We start from the raw sequence: 16,842 nt of genomic DNA on the forward strand, positions 1-16,842 counted from the left end.
TGCTGTCGGTTTTTTTTCCTTTATTTAAGTTTACAAAATACATGCTTATAGAAATTTAAAACATTATAGAAATATATGAAGCCAATCATGAAAGTTCTTCCGTAATTCCACTCTCACAAAGCCACTGATAACAATGTGGTGTTACCTATTATTTTTTAGAACATTAACAAGTTACCAAAAAAAAAAAAATGCTTGTACAACTTCCTTTTTCATATAACAGTAAAATTTGGACATCTTATTATTCCAGAGATATTTCTCACTCTTAATGGACAGAAACTGAAAATACCATATTAAGCCCTTATTGTTAGGATAACTGGGCTAGTTTTAATTAAAGAACAAAGGTGAAATGAACTTGCTGTGTACACTTGTCAGATTATTCATATTAGGCAGTTTCCTAATTTCATTTCTAATGAAGAGTTGGCCAGAGATTCCAAGCATTTTCAGTGTACTCTGGAAAACTACCCTCCCTAAAGGCTTAACAGCTACATTCCCACCCACAGCATGCACGATGGGACACGTGTATTTGGAAACGCTCATTCAAAATGATGGTTTAACTTCTTCATTTGAAACTGTAAACTGATTGTTCTTATAATTGTTGTTTTCTAACTACAGAAAGTGAAGTGTGATAAATTTTCCTGACTGATAGGGAATGAGGATCCTAAGGACAGAGGCACAGGCATCAAAAACGTAAACTTTTCTATGGTGTCTCTGCAAAAGACTGCAACCCTTGCTATAGCTTCAAACCGTTGCTATCTGCAGTTACTTCTCCAGGGTTTGATACCTGTATTGGTAACCTACTGCTTGTGGAATAAAACTGAAACTCAAAACACACGATTTCCCTGCCACCATCAGCTGTTCTCATTCCAGTGGAGCAGACAACTCTCTGTTCCTGGAACATACACCTCTCATATGTCTGGTTTTGCAGTTCACACCTTGCCTTAGAAAACCCTTTCTTCTGTGACCTCTCAAGACTCAGCTCAAACACCACTGACTCCAGGAAGTCTTCCACAATCCTTCCCAAGGAAAGTAAATGGGCTTTTCCTCTGTGTTATCCTGGTTTTTCACTGGAACTTCTATGACAGTATTTCTGTAGTAAGCTACTAAAAGTGGAAGTCTTAAAGGACAGACACATCTTATCTGTATACTTTCTGAACAGTACCTAGCGCAGAACTTTGCAGAACATGCACTCAAGAACTGTTAGTGAGATAAACATACATAAGACTTCAAAATCCTTTAATCCCAAAATATCAATCACAAACACCAGTATTTAAGGGTTTAAGAAAAAGATTACTCCCCTCAAAACATGTCCTACTATAAGTTTTTGTAAGTTAAAAAAAAGGGGGTGTGTTTTAATAGAAGTGGCAAATCATTCTGTTTAGGATAGTTATAGTCAAAAAACCCACATGTGCTTGATATCTGCCTCTTACTTCCTAGGATCTCAAACTGTTAACTTTAGAAATAAAAACATGGGGCAGGACAGTTCATTGTAAAATATGAAAATGCAATGATTCAAGCATGAGTTTTTGCTTTATATTCCTAGCCAGAGCACAAATGACTGGATATTCTCATCAACGCCAAGCTAAAAAGAAACAAACGAAAACTGGAACCACAAAGAACACATCAAAATCTCTTTCTCTTGATAATTTCTGGCTTCCAGCTGACTGGATGAGTTTCTTCTGTCTAAAAACAGAAAAGTAAGTAAGTTAAAACAAAGTATTACTGGTCTCCTTCATATTTAATAAGTTCCTTTCTAACAAAAATAAGGCACTTATTCTATTTAGCAGTTCTTTAACAATTTTAAGATAGGTGACAAACATTTGGCATTATCTGATTTTTATTATTTAATAAATACTAAGATAAATAATATTCAATATCTAATAAAGGATGAATGCATTTGCTACAAATTCAGTTTATGGTTTTTCATTTTAAATCAAATGGTTTTTAGATATTCTAGTAACACCTAAGATTCTGATTCTAGAATTAATTTGCATAACAATCTATTTTTTTGCTGTTATTCTTAGGGTAAGATTTTCTTAATAACTCTAATAAGCAAAGGTGAGATAAAATCAAAACTATCTACGGATTTGCTGTCATCAATGAAACCAATGCAACAATCTATGAGCAGACACTATTCAACATGACATATATTTTAGTATTATGAAGATTATTTCCCCTCCTGATAATTTCAATAGCTTTAAAATGAGAAAATGCCTGGAAAATTGGCAAAGCTGGTTTATTCTACTTTAAAATATCTATGAAACACAGAACTTACCGCTGTATCATCCTCTTTGTACACTTTTATGGTTTTATCAGCTTCAGCAGTTAGTAATCGACTTTCAGACTGATCGAAAGCACAAGCAAATATTCCCGACTCACTGTCCAAAGACCCAGGCTGCACTGCTGCATGAACCCTCTGGAAATTGTAGCCAGTTCTCCAGTCCCAAAGATGCATAGTGCCATTGTCAGCTTAAAGGGAAAGACACAGTTAGACCAAGTGTCCCCTCAACAGTTCAGCCTGACAAACACTTATTAAGCACCCATCATCAGCCAAGCACCATGGAATTATAAAGATATGTAACACACAGGCACTTGAGCTCCTCTTAAAATCAATTTGTTTACTTTCATTTGTGCTTAATTCAGAATTTATTATAGATCTCAAAAAGCACCACAAAATGACATTCAACTTCAAAACACACAACCAAACTTTAGGTGATTTCTGGCATAAATCCTTAACTTAGATGTATCAATGTGGGAACTTAAAGAGAACTGAACTATGAAATATGCTATATGTATTATGACTTTGCATGAATACACATGTTAAACAGGCAAGTTCTATTCTAATACGTCAGTGTAATGACTTAGAAACTTTATTCACTAAAAAAAAAAACCAGACAGACTGAAATATATTTATCGTAAAAATACTTCACCTCCAGATACAAGAACTCCATCAGAATTTACTGTCAATGTGTTAATAATAGCATTGTGACCAGAAAGATTTTGAATGAAACTTCCATCAGGGAATTTCCACTGTTTTATGTTATCTGGAGAACCAGACGCAAATGTGTAACTGAAATAAGAATTAATAATAAAGTAAACAAAGTTAAATACAATGGTGGATTTTTAAAAATCTTATTATGGCTATATTTTGCATGTATCGTCAGGATCTATGTATTTTTGGCAAATTATTATCATCATACCAAGATAAAAATATCAAGAGAAAAACATTTGTCCTAAGTTATATCAGATTTCTAAATTACTTTAAATGTATGATAAGTCCTAGACTGAAGTTATATCCTCCTCTCATTTCCCCAATGCTCTACACTGGCTAAAGCAATAAACATACAACCCCCTAAACTCACATGAAGGGCGAGGGGTGATGTAAGTGTTTTGGAGAAAGCCAGAGGAAGAGAGAAAGAAGAAGGGAGAAAAGGAGAGAAAGAGGCGCGAGGAAGAGAGAAGGGCATCAGGGAGAGGAAGAAAGGGAGAGGGAGACAGGGATCGGAAGGAGGAGAAGACATAAATGGAGGGAGGGTGGGGGAGGGAGGGGAGGACTGTGACCTGGCAGTGCCGGGGGACACGGTCTACAGACAGCAGGTTGTGATGTTATGCTCCATCTCTCTGTGAACAATGTTCATGATACCTACTATTTTTTCCTATGCATATTAATTTCTTCATTATGAAATTAACTATTCTATGTTAGCTCAGTGTCCAATAATATTTCTGTCCAAAACATTAAATCTAGCGACTATTAGCTTCCATTAGGACATGCAGCCTGTCACTGTGATTTATTAGTATTATGTCATTTGACATCATTTTTCACGATGTAGAAAGTTTTCCTCATCTTATGGAGAACAAGAAGAAAAATACTTCACAAGGAAAATAAAGGAAATGCAAGCTCATAAATGGTACAGGTCTGAAAAATGACTAAATGACTACTACCAAAGTAGTACTGATTTTGCTATTTCTGAATTATACCAAGAATTGAAGGAAGAAGAGAAGCTACTTAGGAAAATATACTTACTGTCTCGGATGTAAAACCACGGCTCTGACTGATTTTTTGTGATTTGTTAATGTGACTCTTGTTTTTCCAGCCACCAAATCCCATAATCGTATTGTAGTATCATGGCTTCCTGTAAGGAGAATCCCCAAAATACAGATCAGAAAAAAAGAATGCAAAAGTTAAATATAATGAAACCTGAAGCATTCTTCTACAGACACATATATATGAAACAAAAGTCTATCAACCTTTGACTAATTGCTTTCTATACTTTCAAAATAATTGGTTGATTTTAATTCTTAAATGTAATAAATGCTTAGTGCACTGTCATCTGAAGAGCCAGAACAAATACATAATGTCATTCCCTAGTGGAGAGGAAGGCAAAAACTCTAATGATTATTTAAATAAAACAAGGAAAGGAATTAATTTTCTAGTCTTAAAGATTCACTGCTATTAACCATGTTTCAAGCAAAGCAAGACTCAAATCAGTTCTAAAAGTCGGGGGGTAGTGAGTCTTCTAACATTAATTTCTTAGACTGGTAATTTTGAAACTATAAAACAGCACTTAGTTGTATCGAATAGCACTACTTTCTAGTCAGACATTACATGATACAAAGATTCTATGATATATAAAAGTTATGGTATAAAAACAATGCAATTAAATGTTCCCACAATAAATTTCAAGTGCACACAGAAACACTGAATATACAACACACAGCAAGAATCACAGTGAATATGAGAAGCATAAAATCATAATGCACGCTGACAGGAATATACCGGAAACGTGAAAAGCACAGAGCATACCAGTAATAATTTGTGGTTCCGCAGCCTGACACCTCACTGTAGCCACCGCATTAGTATGTCCAGACAATGTGTGTACACTGGCTTTAGTTCTCACATCCCAAATCTACAAAAACAGCACACAATACCATCAATGAAAACAGGCATTCCTATCCTCAGGCAGGTAACAAGATCAATTCAAGCATGGGAATTGACCAGAAAACTGTGTGGACCTGTCTGAAGAGAATGAAGATAGTGTGAAAATGAAATAGCCTGTCACATTTCAGGGCAGGGCCGCCCAACAGTGGACATGGCACGGCCACAGAGCTGGGGATGGAGACCAGGTGGGGTACTGATGGGCCAAAGTAAGGATCTTGAAATCTCTATCCAGAAACACAGACCTCAGGACCAAGCCGGCATACCGCAGGAGGCAGTGTATGCACGGCCGGGCTCCAGTCCACTTACCCGTGCGGTTGAGTCTCGGCTACAGGTCACCAGCACGTCGATGGTTGGGTGCAAATCCAAGCCATACACGGCACTCAGATGTCCATGATAGTGCCTGATAACCTGAAGAGGAAGGGAGGAGAGTTAACATGTCTGTAACTGGGGAGATAAACAGGGGCACATGACACTCCCCGTCCTCAGCTCCACACATGCCTTGTTGTACTCGAGATCCCAGCATTTGACTTGCTTGTCTTCACCACAGGAGAACAGGTACGGGCTCCTCGCACTCACGATCACTCCGCGCACTGTGCTGATGTGCCCAGTCAACGACAGTTTCAACTTGCCACTAGCCAAGTCCCAGATCTGCAATAGAAAAATACTTAATTTTATTCTCGCTGATTATTTCAAAGCAAATTTTTAGAATCTTGATGTTAAAATTGTCTTCAAAAGTGAAAGACGAAAACACATAAAGCTATAAAAGTTTGCAAAATAACCCCATCACCAAAAATAAAAGCAGGAGAAAGAGAATTGAAAGGCACACTCAAACTGGGAAAGTATTTGCATAGATGACAGAAAGTTCTTAATACATAAAGGGTATTGACAGCCAAAGAATGAATACTGAGATATTAAATTAGTCAAGGAGGGCATCAACTTAAAAAAAAATCCTGAAAAGTAGCAAAAAAGTATTAAAAAGTTCAACCTCACTACAAATTTTATATATAGTTTTCTTTTTTAAAGATTAGATATTCATTTCTACTTATACTAGTGTGCTAAGTTGCTTCAGTCATGTTCAACTCTTTGCAACCCTATGGTCTGTGGCCTGCCAGGTTCCCCTGTCCATGGGATTCTGCAGGCAAGAATACTGGACTGGGTTGCTGTGCCCTCCTACAGGGGATCTTCCCAACTCTGGGATCAAACCCACATCTCCTGCACTGCAGGCAGAATCTTTACCGCTGAGCCACCAGGGAAGCCCATCATATTAGCAGGTATTTTTAAAGAAACATAAGTAATGTCCTGAAAAGGATCCTCTCACACGCTGCAAGCATCAATTCACCCATTTTGGAAAATAATTTAATTTTGGCTATCAACTTCAAGTATGTCTGACCCTTTAATACTTTTTCTGGCAAACTATAAGAAAGCAATACAGAAAATACAGAAAAACAATACAGAAAATTTAAAATACAGAAAAAGCTTTAGGCACATACTAATTACACATAAGCAATGCTTATGATAGTGAAAAATCAGGAAGCTAAAAAACTTTAATGTCCAACAGTAGGAAAACAGACTAAAGCGTATCCAATGATAACAATACTATAGAAGTACTAAAAAAGGATGTTCAGAGGAGGGGTGGATAGGCAGTTTGGGATTCAGAGATGCAAACTAGTATATATAGAACTGACAGACAACAAAGTCCTAATCTATAACTCAGGGAGCTATATTCAGTATCCTGTACTAAACCATGCATATATATATGTACACACACACACACGTGTATGGGGCTTCCCAGGTGGCACTAGTGGTAAAGAACCCGCCTGCCAATGCAGGAGAAGTGAGAGACACGGGTTTGATCCCTGGGTTGGGACGATCCTCTGGAGGAGGACAGGGCAACCCACTCCAGTATTCCTGCTTGGAGAATCCCCATGGACAGAGGAGCCTGGCAGGGCATCTCCTTCTCCAGGGATCCTCTCGACCCAGTGATTCATCCCACCTCTTCTCCATCGCCAGGCAGATTCTTTGCCACTGAGCTTAACACACTACAAATCAAGTATACCTCAATAAAATAAATTTTTTAAAAGATACTCAGTTTTTTCAGAAATATGCCTTTGATATAATATTCAGTGAAAAAAGGGATTCCTTGGTAGCTCAGCTGGTAAAGAATCTGCCTACAATGTGGGAGTCCTGGGTTTGATCCCTGGGTTGGGAAGATCCCCTGAAGAAGGAAACGGCTACCCACTCCAGTATTCTGGCCTGGAGAATTCCATGGACTGTATAGTCCATGGGGTATCAAAGAGTCAAACACAACTGAGTGACTTTCACTTAAGTAAAAAAAACCTGGGACAGAATTACATATTGAACATGAATTTTTAAAAGATACACATTTATAACCACAGGAAAAATGCTCAGAAGAAAATGCAGATACACATATGCAGAGAAGTTAAAAATAAATTTATTCAAATATCTGACAGTAACAGGATTATGTATAGATCTACAATCTTTTATTCTCTTTTACATTTTCCACATTTTTTATTAGATAAGCTTGCTTTAATTTTGTAAACAGAAGGGGAGAAAATATGAAGGAATTACTTGGAGATAGTCACTGTGCACTATCTGGAAAAAAACTGTTGTTTAAATACCACTTTCTCAAACAGATACTTATTTGGGACATGTAACTGGTACAAATTATTTTAACAGGTAATAAATTGTACTGCACACTCAGGTCCAACAAATCAGAGAACTGCAACAGCAGTTAACCAGAAGAAATAACTTAAAACACATTAAAATTACATGGCAAACAAAAAGTCATATTTACTTTTTTCTTCTTTTCTTATTACCTTTATAGTTCTGTCAGCAGATCCAGTAACAAACCACTGATTTCCAGGTTCCACAGCAATACACCGAACCCAGCCAAGATGCCCACTGATCACCTGTATTAAGAAAAAAAGACAGAATAAGCAAGCTCACTACACATAAGCTAAAGGTGATTCAATTTCAAGTCATCATGCTTATGTTAAATTTCATCCAATCTGACTTGCCCTACCCCTATCCTCAAATGATAAGTTTATAAGATTAACTGCTAATTAGATTTTAAAATAAGTGTTAAATTATCTTCTACTGGTGAATGGATGAATATACAAACTGTGGCATATCTATACAATGGACTACTACTAGACAATAAAAAGGAATGTATTAACACATGCAACAACTTATATGAATCTAAAAGCAGTAAGCTGAGTGAAGAAACTCAGCCCCAAAAGAAATATACTGAATTTACAATACAACTGAAAAGCACAACTATAATGACAGAAAACAGATGAATGTTTGGCAGGGTAGGGAAGGGATGTGATTATAAAAAACAGCCCAGGGGTATGTGTGAATTGATAGAACTTGTAATTATCCAGACTGTGGTAGTGGCTAACCAAGTTTATAACCTATTAAGATTTATCAGATCTATACACCAAAAGAAAGTCTATTCTATGGTATGGTGACATGTACAGCTGTACGTTTCCTACTATTTGCATTTTAATTGACACTTGGTGCATTTGAACTGTCCCAATTCATTGATTTTCTCCTTGGCCTTCATAAGGAACACCTCACATACACTCCTAAATTTATTTTGTGTGCTCTCCAGTCAGGAGCTTTCTATCAATATTTTATACTACATTTTATACAAAATATAAGTATGTAACTTCTACTTAATGAAGTCTACTTTCCAAGATATCTTTTAAGATAGCGCCTAACCCCCTGCCTCCCAGCCCCAAACTAGCAGCTGTCATATATTCACTGTTTCCTCTTTATTCTGGTCCATGGCCCTCGCTGAACTGGAACACAGTGATCATGTTTCCTGTAGTGCAGTAACAGGTTCACTCACTCTGTAGAGCTTCCACGGTGGGTGCCACTGGGGTTTTGGCATTGTAGGGGCTTTTTTAGCCATCAATGCAGAGTTCTTGGCATTGCCACCCTCCATAACAACCTAGATAAGGAACGGATTACATGATTATTAAAGATATCACATCTACAGTTTCATGTTATAAATTCTAAAATGGAAAGTCAAAGAGGGGATTTATGAGAGGTTTTTTTCCTTAAATGAAAGAAAGCTGAAAAATATTTGCATACCCAGAAAATGAGTCTAAAACTTCCAATCAGAACTATATGTTCTGTTTGTTAATCCTGACTTTAAAACACAAAAAATCTCACAAGGCTGAACCTCAGCACTGAAAGCACATATCACTGTGCATGGGTTCAAAATCCAATTCTGTCCATTATCAGCTGAAGACTTGAGGTAAAAAATTAAGTAATTTCTGTGCCTCATTAGTAAAATGGAAATAACAACAGCCCCATAGAGCGATTCTGAAGAATATGACAGAATGGTAAGTGCTCAACGTAAACTCCAATTTTTCTTTAAGTAACTGCAAGGAGATCCAACCAGTCCATTCTAAAGGAGATCAATCCTGGGTGTTCATTGGAGGGACTGATGCTGAAGCTGAAACTGCAATACTTTGGCCACCTCATGCGACAAGTTGACTCACTGGAAAAGACTCTGATGCTGGGAAAGGTTGGGGGCGGGAGGAGGAGGGGACGACCGAGAATGAGATGGCTGGATGGCATCACCGACTCTGTGGACATGAGTTTGAGTGAACTCCGGGAGTTGGTGATGGACAGGGAGGCCTGGTGTGCTGTGATTCATGGGGTCGCGGAGAGTCGGACACGACTGAGCGACTGAACTGAACTGAACTATAAGTGGATTAATGCCACTGCCTTTGTCATATGTTAACTTTATTGATTTAATATTACAAAGGAGATTGAAAGTTCCTTCTATTTATTTCCTACAAAAGTATTTCAAGACTATATAAGGGTATACTAGCTGATATAACCATCTACTGCTAGCATCCCATCCATGAAACACTGAAGTCCGTAAACTGCCTGCCCTCAAGAGGCTTACGTTATTTCCCAAGAAGGCAGAAAGTCTGGGCAGATCCTGTGAATGGAGGCTAAAGAAAAATGTGGTAGGAGGACTATAAATTCATTCACTTCATAAAGCAACTGCATGATAAACTGATGAAGTAAGGCCTATACTTATTTCAAGTTACAGCATAATAAAGCAAACTGTATTTTCAGTTATTCTTTCTTCAACTACTTTCATCGATAATAGCAGCTGCCGTTTACTTACAAACATAAATTATGGATTTCTAAGAGCTCATTTATAAAATACTAGTTGTATAGCCTATGAATACTATGATGCTAACAGCACTCAACTCGAACAGGATAAACCAACTGAGAGCTTAATAAAAGACACTTCACATCGAACACATACTAACACAAGCTTCAGAACAACAGCGCTTGTATGTTTAATACTGGGTAACAAACAGCAACATCACAGTATGCTCATCAAAATAACTGTCACGCCCAGCATGCAAGTAAGACACGGGATTAACAGAACTTCTTTTGTCAGTTCACTAGCAACTTAAATTTTAGGAATATGAAATATTAACAACGAGCTCAGGAAGAATCTGCCTGCTATTACAGGAGACCTGGGTTCAATCCCTGGGTTGGGAAGATCCCCTGGAGAAGAGAATGGCAACCCACTTTGGTATTATTGCCTGGAAAATTCCATGGGCAGAGAAGCCTGGAGGGCTACAGTCCTTGGGGTCACAAAGAGTTGGACAGGACTGAGTGACTAACACTTTCACTTTCAGGCTGCCCTTTACTTGAAAAATTCCAAGGAAAATGTTCATTTATTGAACATTTAAGGTGAGACTCTTAGAGTAAAGGGACACAGGCAGTGTGCTCCACAGTCGGAAACCCACAGCACAGCGTGATCAGACACAGACTCACCGCCCCTGCAGGCTGTGCGCGGTCAGGCGCCCCGGGGTGTCGGTATTCACCGCCAGCAGGCACAGGACGATTTGCATCAGCTCTGAGGTAAAAGAAACACCACACTATAAGTAAGCAATGCCTCCAGTCACGACATCTGCAGGACTGACTCTTTTTTAAGTTTTTGTAAGCACTGGTAAAGGAAAATGTCACATAATACATAATTACAAAGAAACAAATTTAAATATGAGAAAAAATGTAAGCAGTAAACTATGCTTTCAAAATCTTTGTAATTTAGAAGCATATTTCCTACCTGGCTTGAGAAGCAGGTAATGCCACAGCTAAGGACTGTGCAGCTGATTCACTTGGCATTCTTTGGATCTTAGTGTCTGCTGTCAAAGCAACCCCTGTTAAAATTTGAAAAAATATCAACTATTTTTAGTACCTATCTTTGCTTTCATTTATATGCATTTACAATAAAAAACTGGAGTAAGACATGCCAAAAAGGAAATGGTAATTATCTCCAGGTGGTGATATTACAAAAATTTTTATTATATTTTGCAGGTCTTTTGTTTTTAACTCTTCTATAATAAATATTGCCCAATGTATATCTCAAATTTATCTCACATTTAATCAAAATAGCTTGATATGAACATAGCCCAACATAGTAGTTAAATTTAATACATAATAGTTAAATCTCTATTATTTTAGGATACTACTTTCAAATATAAACATTAAGCAGTTCCCCAAATACTAACAGAGTGTTTCCAAGGGTAAATGTAAATTCCTACAACAAAAAGCACCAATTTATCTATGCTTTCCATGTGCTGAATTCTGTCCTCTAGAATTACTAGAATCTAGATACACTAAGCTTTGCGTCCTCCACTCTGGGATTCTGGCCACTCTGCTGCTGCTGCTGCTAAGTCACTTCAGTTGTGTCTGACTCTGTGCGACCCCACAGACAGCAACCCACTAGGCTCCTCTGTCCCTGGGAATTCTCCAGGCAAGAATACTGCAGTGGATTGCCATTTCCTTCTCCAGTGCATGAGAGTGAAAAGTGAAAGTGAAGTCGCTCAGTCGTGCCCAACTCTTAGCGACCCCATGGACTGCAGCCTACCAGGCTCCTCTGTCCGTGGGATTTTCCAGGCAAGCATACTGGAGTGGGTTGCTATTGCCTTTTCCGTCTGGCCACTCTACTTGTGTGCTAATTCCTCTACACACACAACATCGCCAGGATACGTTTCTATCATACCCGCTTCTACACTAACACTTTCAACACTTTTATAAGCTTAGTGATATTAATGTGTATAACTAAACCTCCAGGTAATAAGCTTGTCTTAACCCAGAGCAGTTGTTTGAATTCTTAGCACAGTGCCTGATGAAAAATAGGTGCTTAATTTAGTTTGCAGAATGGCTGCATATGAAACTTATGTTAATTCTTATCTAAAATGCTCTGCCTGAATACCTGGTTATGGAGCTTATCTTATATTTTACAGCCAATGGGGATCATATTATTGGCTTATTTGTGGCAATATAAGTTACAATAAGACATTTTCAAATATAACAGTTTACTCACCAGGTCCTGGTGGATAAGGATGTGTACCTGTCACCAAATATTCAACTTCTTGTCCTAATAAAAGAAAGAGTGAGAAAGAAAATTCATCAGTTGCAAAATTACCTTACATACACGTACTATCTCTTTCAATGAATTAAATAATATTAAATTATCAAATGGATTTCTTAAATTTTCCCAACTAATCAAGTCTCAGAAATAAGGGAAGTTGATCATTTTTGTTTTGTCTTCTGGAGACATACACAGCTATTTCCTTGGTCATTTGCTAATGTGAGGTCAAGAAAGCTTGTAAGTTTGTTACATAGCAATGGTGTATATAGAAAGGTCATCCTGGCAAGTAATAATCCACTCAGGCTTATCTTCTAAGAAAATGGTTTTCTTGTGGAACCCTGGATTATCTTTCTGAATTGTAGCCAAAACAGATAGATGCCCTCTCCATGGGTTAGGAATTTTCGCTTAAGTCTCCACTATGACTATCTCCATATATAAGAATCTCTGTCATCATCATAACACTGTTTTTCAATTTCATGTAAGGAAAAAAACCCACCAATCAGTAATCTCACTCATTACGAGGAATGAGGAAATCAGGACTTCCACTATAATCTTGGTACAGCTGTTAAATAGGGTTGTGATTCTAATAAGTCCTTCCAGGAGGAGCACTAATAAGATATTTTCATTTTTGTATTTTTTAAAATTCACATTTAAATCCTGACGTTTCTGACAAAGCCACACTCACCTTGATTGGCAGGATACTGTTTGTGTCCATATGAATCTGATGCACTCTGAGGGACTTTCTCTTTAAGATTTTCTTTGGAAGTAGGCATATGCAACACAGGACCATATTCATTACGCAGCTTGATTGCCATTTTCCGTTTGTGACTATTTAAAAATTATAAACACAAAAATGTATCTTTGAGTACTTTAAATATATTTATGAATGTAAATATATTCATAGATAGCTTGGACATAAATTTTTAAGCAGCTTAAGCCTGCCTAATATTAACGTAGAAAAAGTTTCTGGTAAGATTTTAAAGTTAAACATTTTTAAAAATTTCCAAGTGCACTTCCACACTTTGTTCACACTCTACCACACAGCATCCATTAAGCTGAGTATATTTTGGTTTGTTAACCAATTATAAAAAACCTTCATGTTGATTTATCGAAAGTCTAACTGATTTTAAAATATATAGAAACTAATATATCCTTTAAAAAACCTCAGAGTCAATATACTTCCCTTCATATGTCTAAATGTAAAAATACAGTAAGAGCTTCTACAGTAACCTTTCCTGGATATATCTAGAAAGACTAATTAAAACTAATCCAAGTACTTTAGTTCAGTATTTTAGAAAGAAATGCAAGTACTATGCTATTTTTAAGGACAGCCCACTTTGTTAATTAACTATAAATGCTTGTTTGAGGAATTAGGTAGATTTTAAAAGAAGTGTAATGGACAAAGAAGGAACACTGCACATAATAGGAACACTGCACATAATACAATCCCAGACTGGAGCTGGAGATGTAGAACCAAAAATATGCCACCACTCAAGAATCTTCATCATACTAACGAGAAAAGATGGGAGTAGAGGTACTGGCCAGGTACAATTTCAGCTCAGCAAGGCTCTGAGAGCAGCAGGAAGCTGAAAGCACATACAAAGTGATTGATTATAAAATATAACACCTAAAAGGGACTCTCCTAATTACTGGGTATTTGTAAAATGCAATTAATTAATGGGAATTTTTCTGTAAAAAGTAAAAAAAAGTTAAATCAGCTTAAATTATGCCAAAACATCATTCATTACTAATAGATCTCCTAAGAGTTAGTATTACTCACTAAGTTTTAAAGGTTCCCCTCTCCCTGCTCTCTTCCCCCATTATTAAAAGCTGGAACATTCTAGCAATTGAAAAGGAACTATCCCTACCTCTCTTCATCCAAAGGCACAGGTTTTCCATTATCAGCCACAAACATGTCATGGGTTCTCTTCAATGACCTGAACACAAGCGTGTGTACAGAATGCTTCTGTACCTCCTAGAAAGAAAGAGTGTAATTACGTACCTAGCTACAAATTACATACATCATAATCTAAACTGAAGCAAATTAATTATAAACTTTACACCTTTAAATACGTAAAACTTTGTACCACTCACCACAGCTATTTATAACAAGCTATAGGAGTCAAGTTCAGAGAAGAGGAAGAAGCTCCTCTTGGGCCACAGCACCAGGTATACCAACTGCGTGATGCCTGAAATCAGTCATTTGTTCAATAAACACTTACTGAGTTACTATTAAATGAGTGCCAGGTATTGTGCTAGAAACTAACAACAGAATAATGAAAAGGTAGCCACCATCCCTGTGCTCAAGAGGAAACAGATAAAAATAGGGTCAGTAAGTCCATATTTTAATAAGTGCTATGAAGGAAACAAGCAGGGGGCTGAGACAGAACAGAGCAAGACCTTAGGCTGGTTACAGAAGATCTCTCTGAGGTAGCAGCTAAACAGAGAAGGAGTCAGTCTGGCACAAAATAGAGGTAAGAACAATCCAGGCAGGACTTCGCCGTTGGTACAGTGGATCAGAATCTGCCTGCCAATGAGGGGACACAGGTTCCATCCCTGGTCGGGGAAGAATCCACAGGCCACAGAACAACTAAAGTCCCTGCGCCACAACTACAGGAGCCCGTGGGCCTCCAGTCTCTGCTCGGCAAAGAGAGGCTACCAATGAGAAGGTCCCGCACTGCAATGAAGAGTAGCCCCTCCTTCCTTGCAACTGCAGAAAGCCCCTGCGCAGGAACGAAGACCCAGCGAAACTGAAAAAATCAATCAATCAAAAGGAAAAAAAAAATCCAGGCAAGGAGAAAGAGCCATATACAGAAGCGTTCTGTAACTGAAGTACTGCCAGAAGCTGCAGTACAGAATGTAGTACATAACGCAGAGTACAGAAGCTGTAAGTAAGTAAAGTCGCTCAGTCGTGTCCGACTCTTTGCGACCCCGTGGACTATAGCCTACCAGGCTTCTCCGTTTATGGGATTCTCTAGGCAAGAATACTGGAGTGAGTTACCATTTCCTTCTCCAGGGGGATCTCCCCGACCCAGGGATCGAACCTGGGTCTCCCGCATTGGAGGCAGACGCTTTAACCTCTGAGCCACCAGGGAAGCCCTACAGAAGCTGTAGGACATAGCATATGTTCGGTGAAAAGGAGAGTTAGTGATGGAAGATGAGGTTGTTAGGACAGTCAAGGTCCCGGTAAGTTGTTTTTATACCATTGCAACGGTGTGCATTTTTACTCTAGTTTTACATAGGGCCACTAAAGTCTCATGCAAGAAAAGCTAGATCAACTGAGGTTTTAAACAGATCAATTTCGGGGGGAAGGGAGAGGGATGACAAACGCGGAAGCAAAGAGACCGACCACCTAAAAGCAAATTAATCAGCGCTGGTAGAAGATGCGGTCTGAATTCAGGTGATGACTGTGGGCCTAGACAAAGAGCCAAGAATTCTGAAATAAGATGAACACAGCTTGCTAACAAAATGATTGTTCAAGCTAGGGGGAAATGCAAAAATTCAAGAATGGCAGGTTTTCCCGGAGAAGAGCTTAAATAGGAGACAAAGTGAAGACCAGAGAAGACCACCAGTCAGGACACAGAGTCATTGACTCTGCCCAGCAGACGGCGAGTACCTGTGGTCAAACATCGATGTTCGATAAAAGTCCTGCCTAAGAAGACCGTGACGAACTCCATACCCAAGGACCGCGTGAAAACTGGAGTAATTACCTCAGGCTTCCCGCCTAGAAGTGCTTCCCTCACAGCTCAGATGGTAAAGAATCCGCCTGCAATGCAGGAGACCCCAGCTCGATTCCTGAGTCGGGAAGATCTGATGGAGAAGGGAAAGGCTACCCACTCCTACCCATGTGGGAGACCTGGGTTCGATCCCTGGGTCGGGAAGATCCCCTGGAGAAGGAAAAGGCTACCCACTCCAGTACTCATGGCCGGGAGAATTCCATGGACTGTATACTCCGTGGGGTGGCAAAGGGTCGGACACGACTGAGCGACTTTCGCTTCACTTCACAACTCCGGCTTCTCTTCCTGCAGAAAACCTTACGAGACCACTCGGTCTCGGCCAAACAGCCTCCCCTCGCAGCCACTACTCTCGCCAGTCCCCAGACTCCCAAACCCTCGACCGCCCACGCCCGCCGCCAAAGAAAAACAACCCAGAAGCAGACGGCCCCTGAGCACCCAAGTGTCACTTTACCTCGACCATGGCTCCGCCGTCTATAGAGGCGCTCCAGCAGGGAACAAGTACTTCTCAACAGACACTACAGAAACCGCCGCCACCACGGCTCAGCCCCTTCCGGAATTGCGCTTCCTGGCCCGGAAGTGACGCAGGGCTCCGCGCAGGCGCGCGGGGCGCTCCCGGGCCTTCCGGGGTGAGGCGATGGGCTGTTCTTCTCCAGGCTGCCTCTGGGGAGGAGCTTCTGGGCGGCAAAGCGGAAGGGGCCCGTATCGCGTGACCGTGCGTTTCACTAGCT

The 16,842-nt window shown here is 39.2% G+C and overlaps 2 protein-coding genes across 3 annotated transcripts in view; one reads left to right on the top strand and one right to left on the bottom strand.

Annotated features, from left to right (window-relative positions):
- On the bottom strand, nt 1-16,682 carry PLRG1 (pleiotropic regulator 1). Of its 2 annotated transcripts, none has more exons than XM_055405303.2 (15): nt 16,566-16,682; nt 14,246-14,352; nt 13,063-13,205; nt 12,330-12,383; nt 11,067-11,160; nt 10,775-10,856; nt 8,811-8,912; nt 7,774-7,866; nt 5,435-5,584; nt 5,243-5,344; nt 4,802-4,904; nt 4,022-4,130; nt 2,928-3,067; nt 2,273-2,466; nt 1-1,680 (listed from the first exon to the last, which is right to left on the bottom strand). In XM_055405303.2, the coding sequence occupies exons 1-15, from the start codon at nt 16,572-16,574 to the stop codon at nt 1,621-1,623; spliced, it is 1,542 nt and encodes a 513-aa protein (XP_055261278.1). In that variant the 5' UTR covers nt 16,575-16,682; the 3' UTR covers nt 1-1,620. The 2 variants fall into 2 exon arrangements, with proteins under 2 accessions (XP_055261278.1, XP_055261279.1); XM_055405304.2 differs by lacking the exon at nt 16,566-16,682 and adding an exon at nt 13,892-13,963 and having other exon boundaries at nt 14,246-14,312.
- FGB (fibrinogen beta chain) overlaps nt 16,573-16,842 on the top strand; it is a 17,760-nt gene continuing 17,490 nt past the window's right edge. The window contains exon 1 of the mRNA XM_088828430.1: nt 16,573-16,740. Coding sequence (XP_088684556.1) covers nt 16,573-16,740 — 168 coding nt within the window. The remainder of the gene's footprint in view (nt 16,741-16,842) is intronic.

Source organism: Moschus berezovskii, chromosome 19 (genome assembly GCF_049115385.1).
Source record: "Moschus berezovskii isolate FMDL1 chromosome 19, NW_MosBer_1.0, whole genome shotgun sequence".
NCBI lineage: Eukaryota > Metazoa > Chordata > Mammalia > Artiodactyla > Moschidae > Moschus > Moschus berezovskii.

Coding starts and splice junctions, on each gene's coding strand:
- PLRG1 (XM_055405303.2), bottom strand. Junction 12,384..13,062: donor ACAGTATCCTGCCAATCAAG/GTGAGTGTGGCT, acceptor TTCTTTTATTAG/GACAAGAAGTTGAATATTTG. Junction 3,068..4,021: donor GTGGTTTTACATCCGAGACA/GTAAGTATATTT, acceptor TTCTTATTTCAG/TTACACATTTGCGTCTGGTT.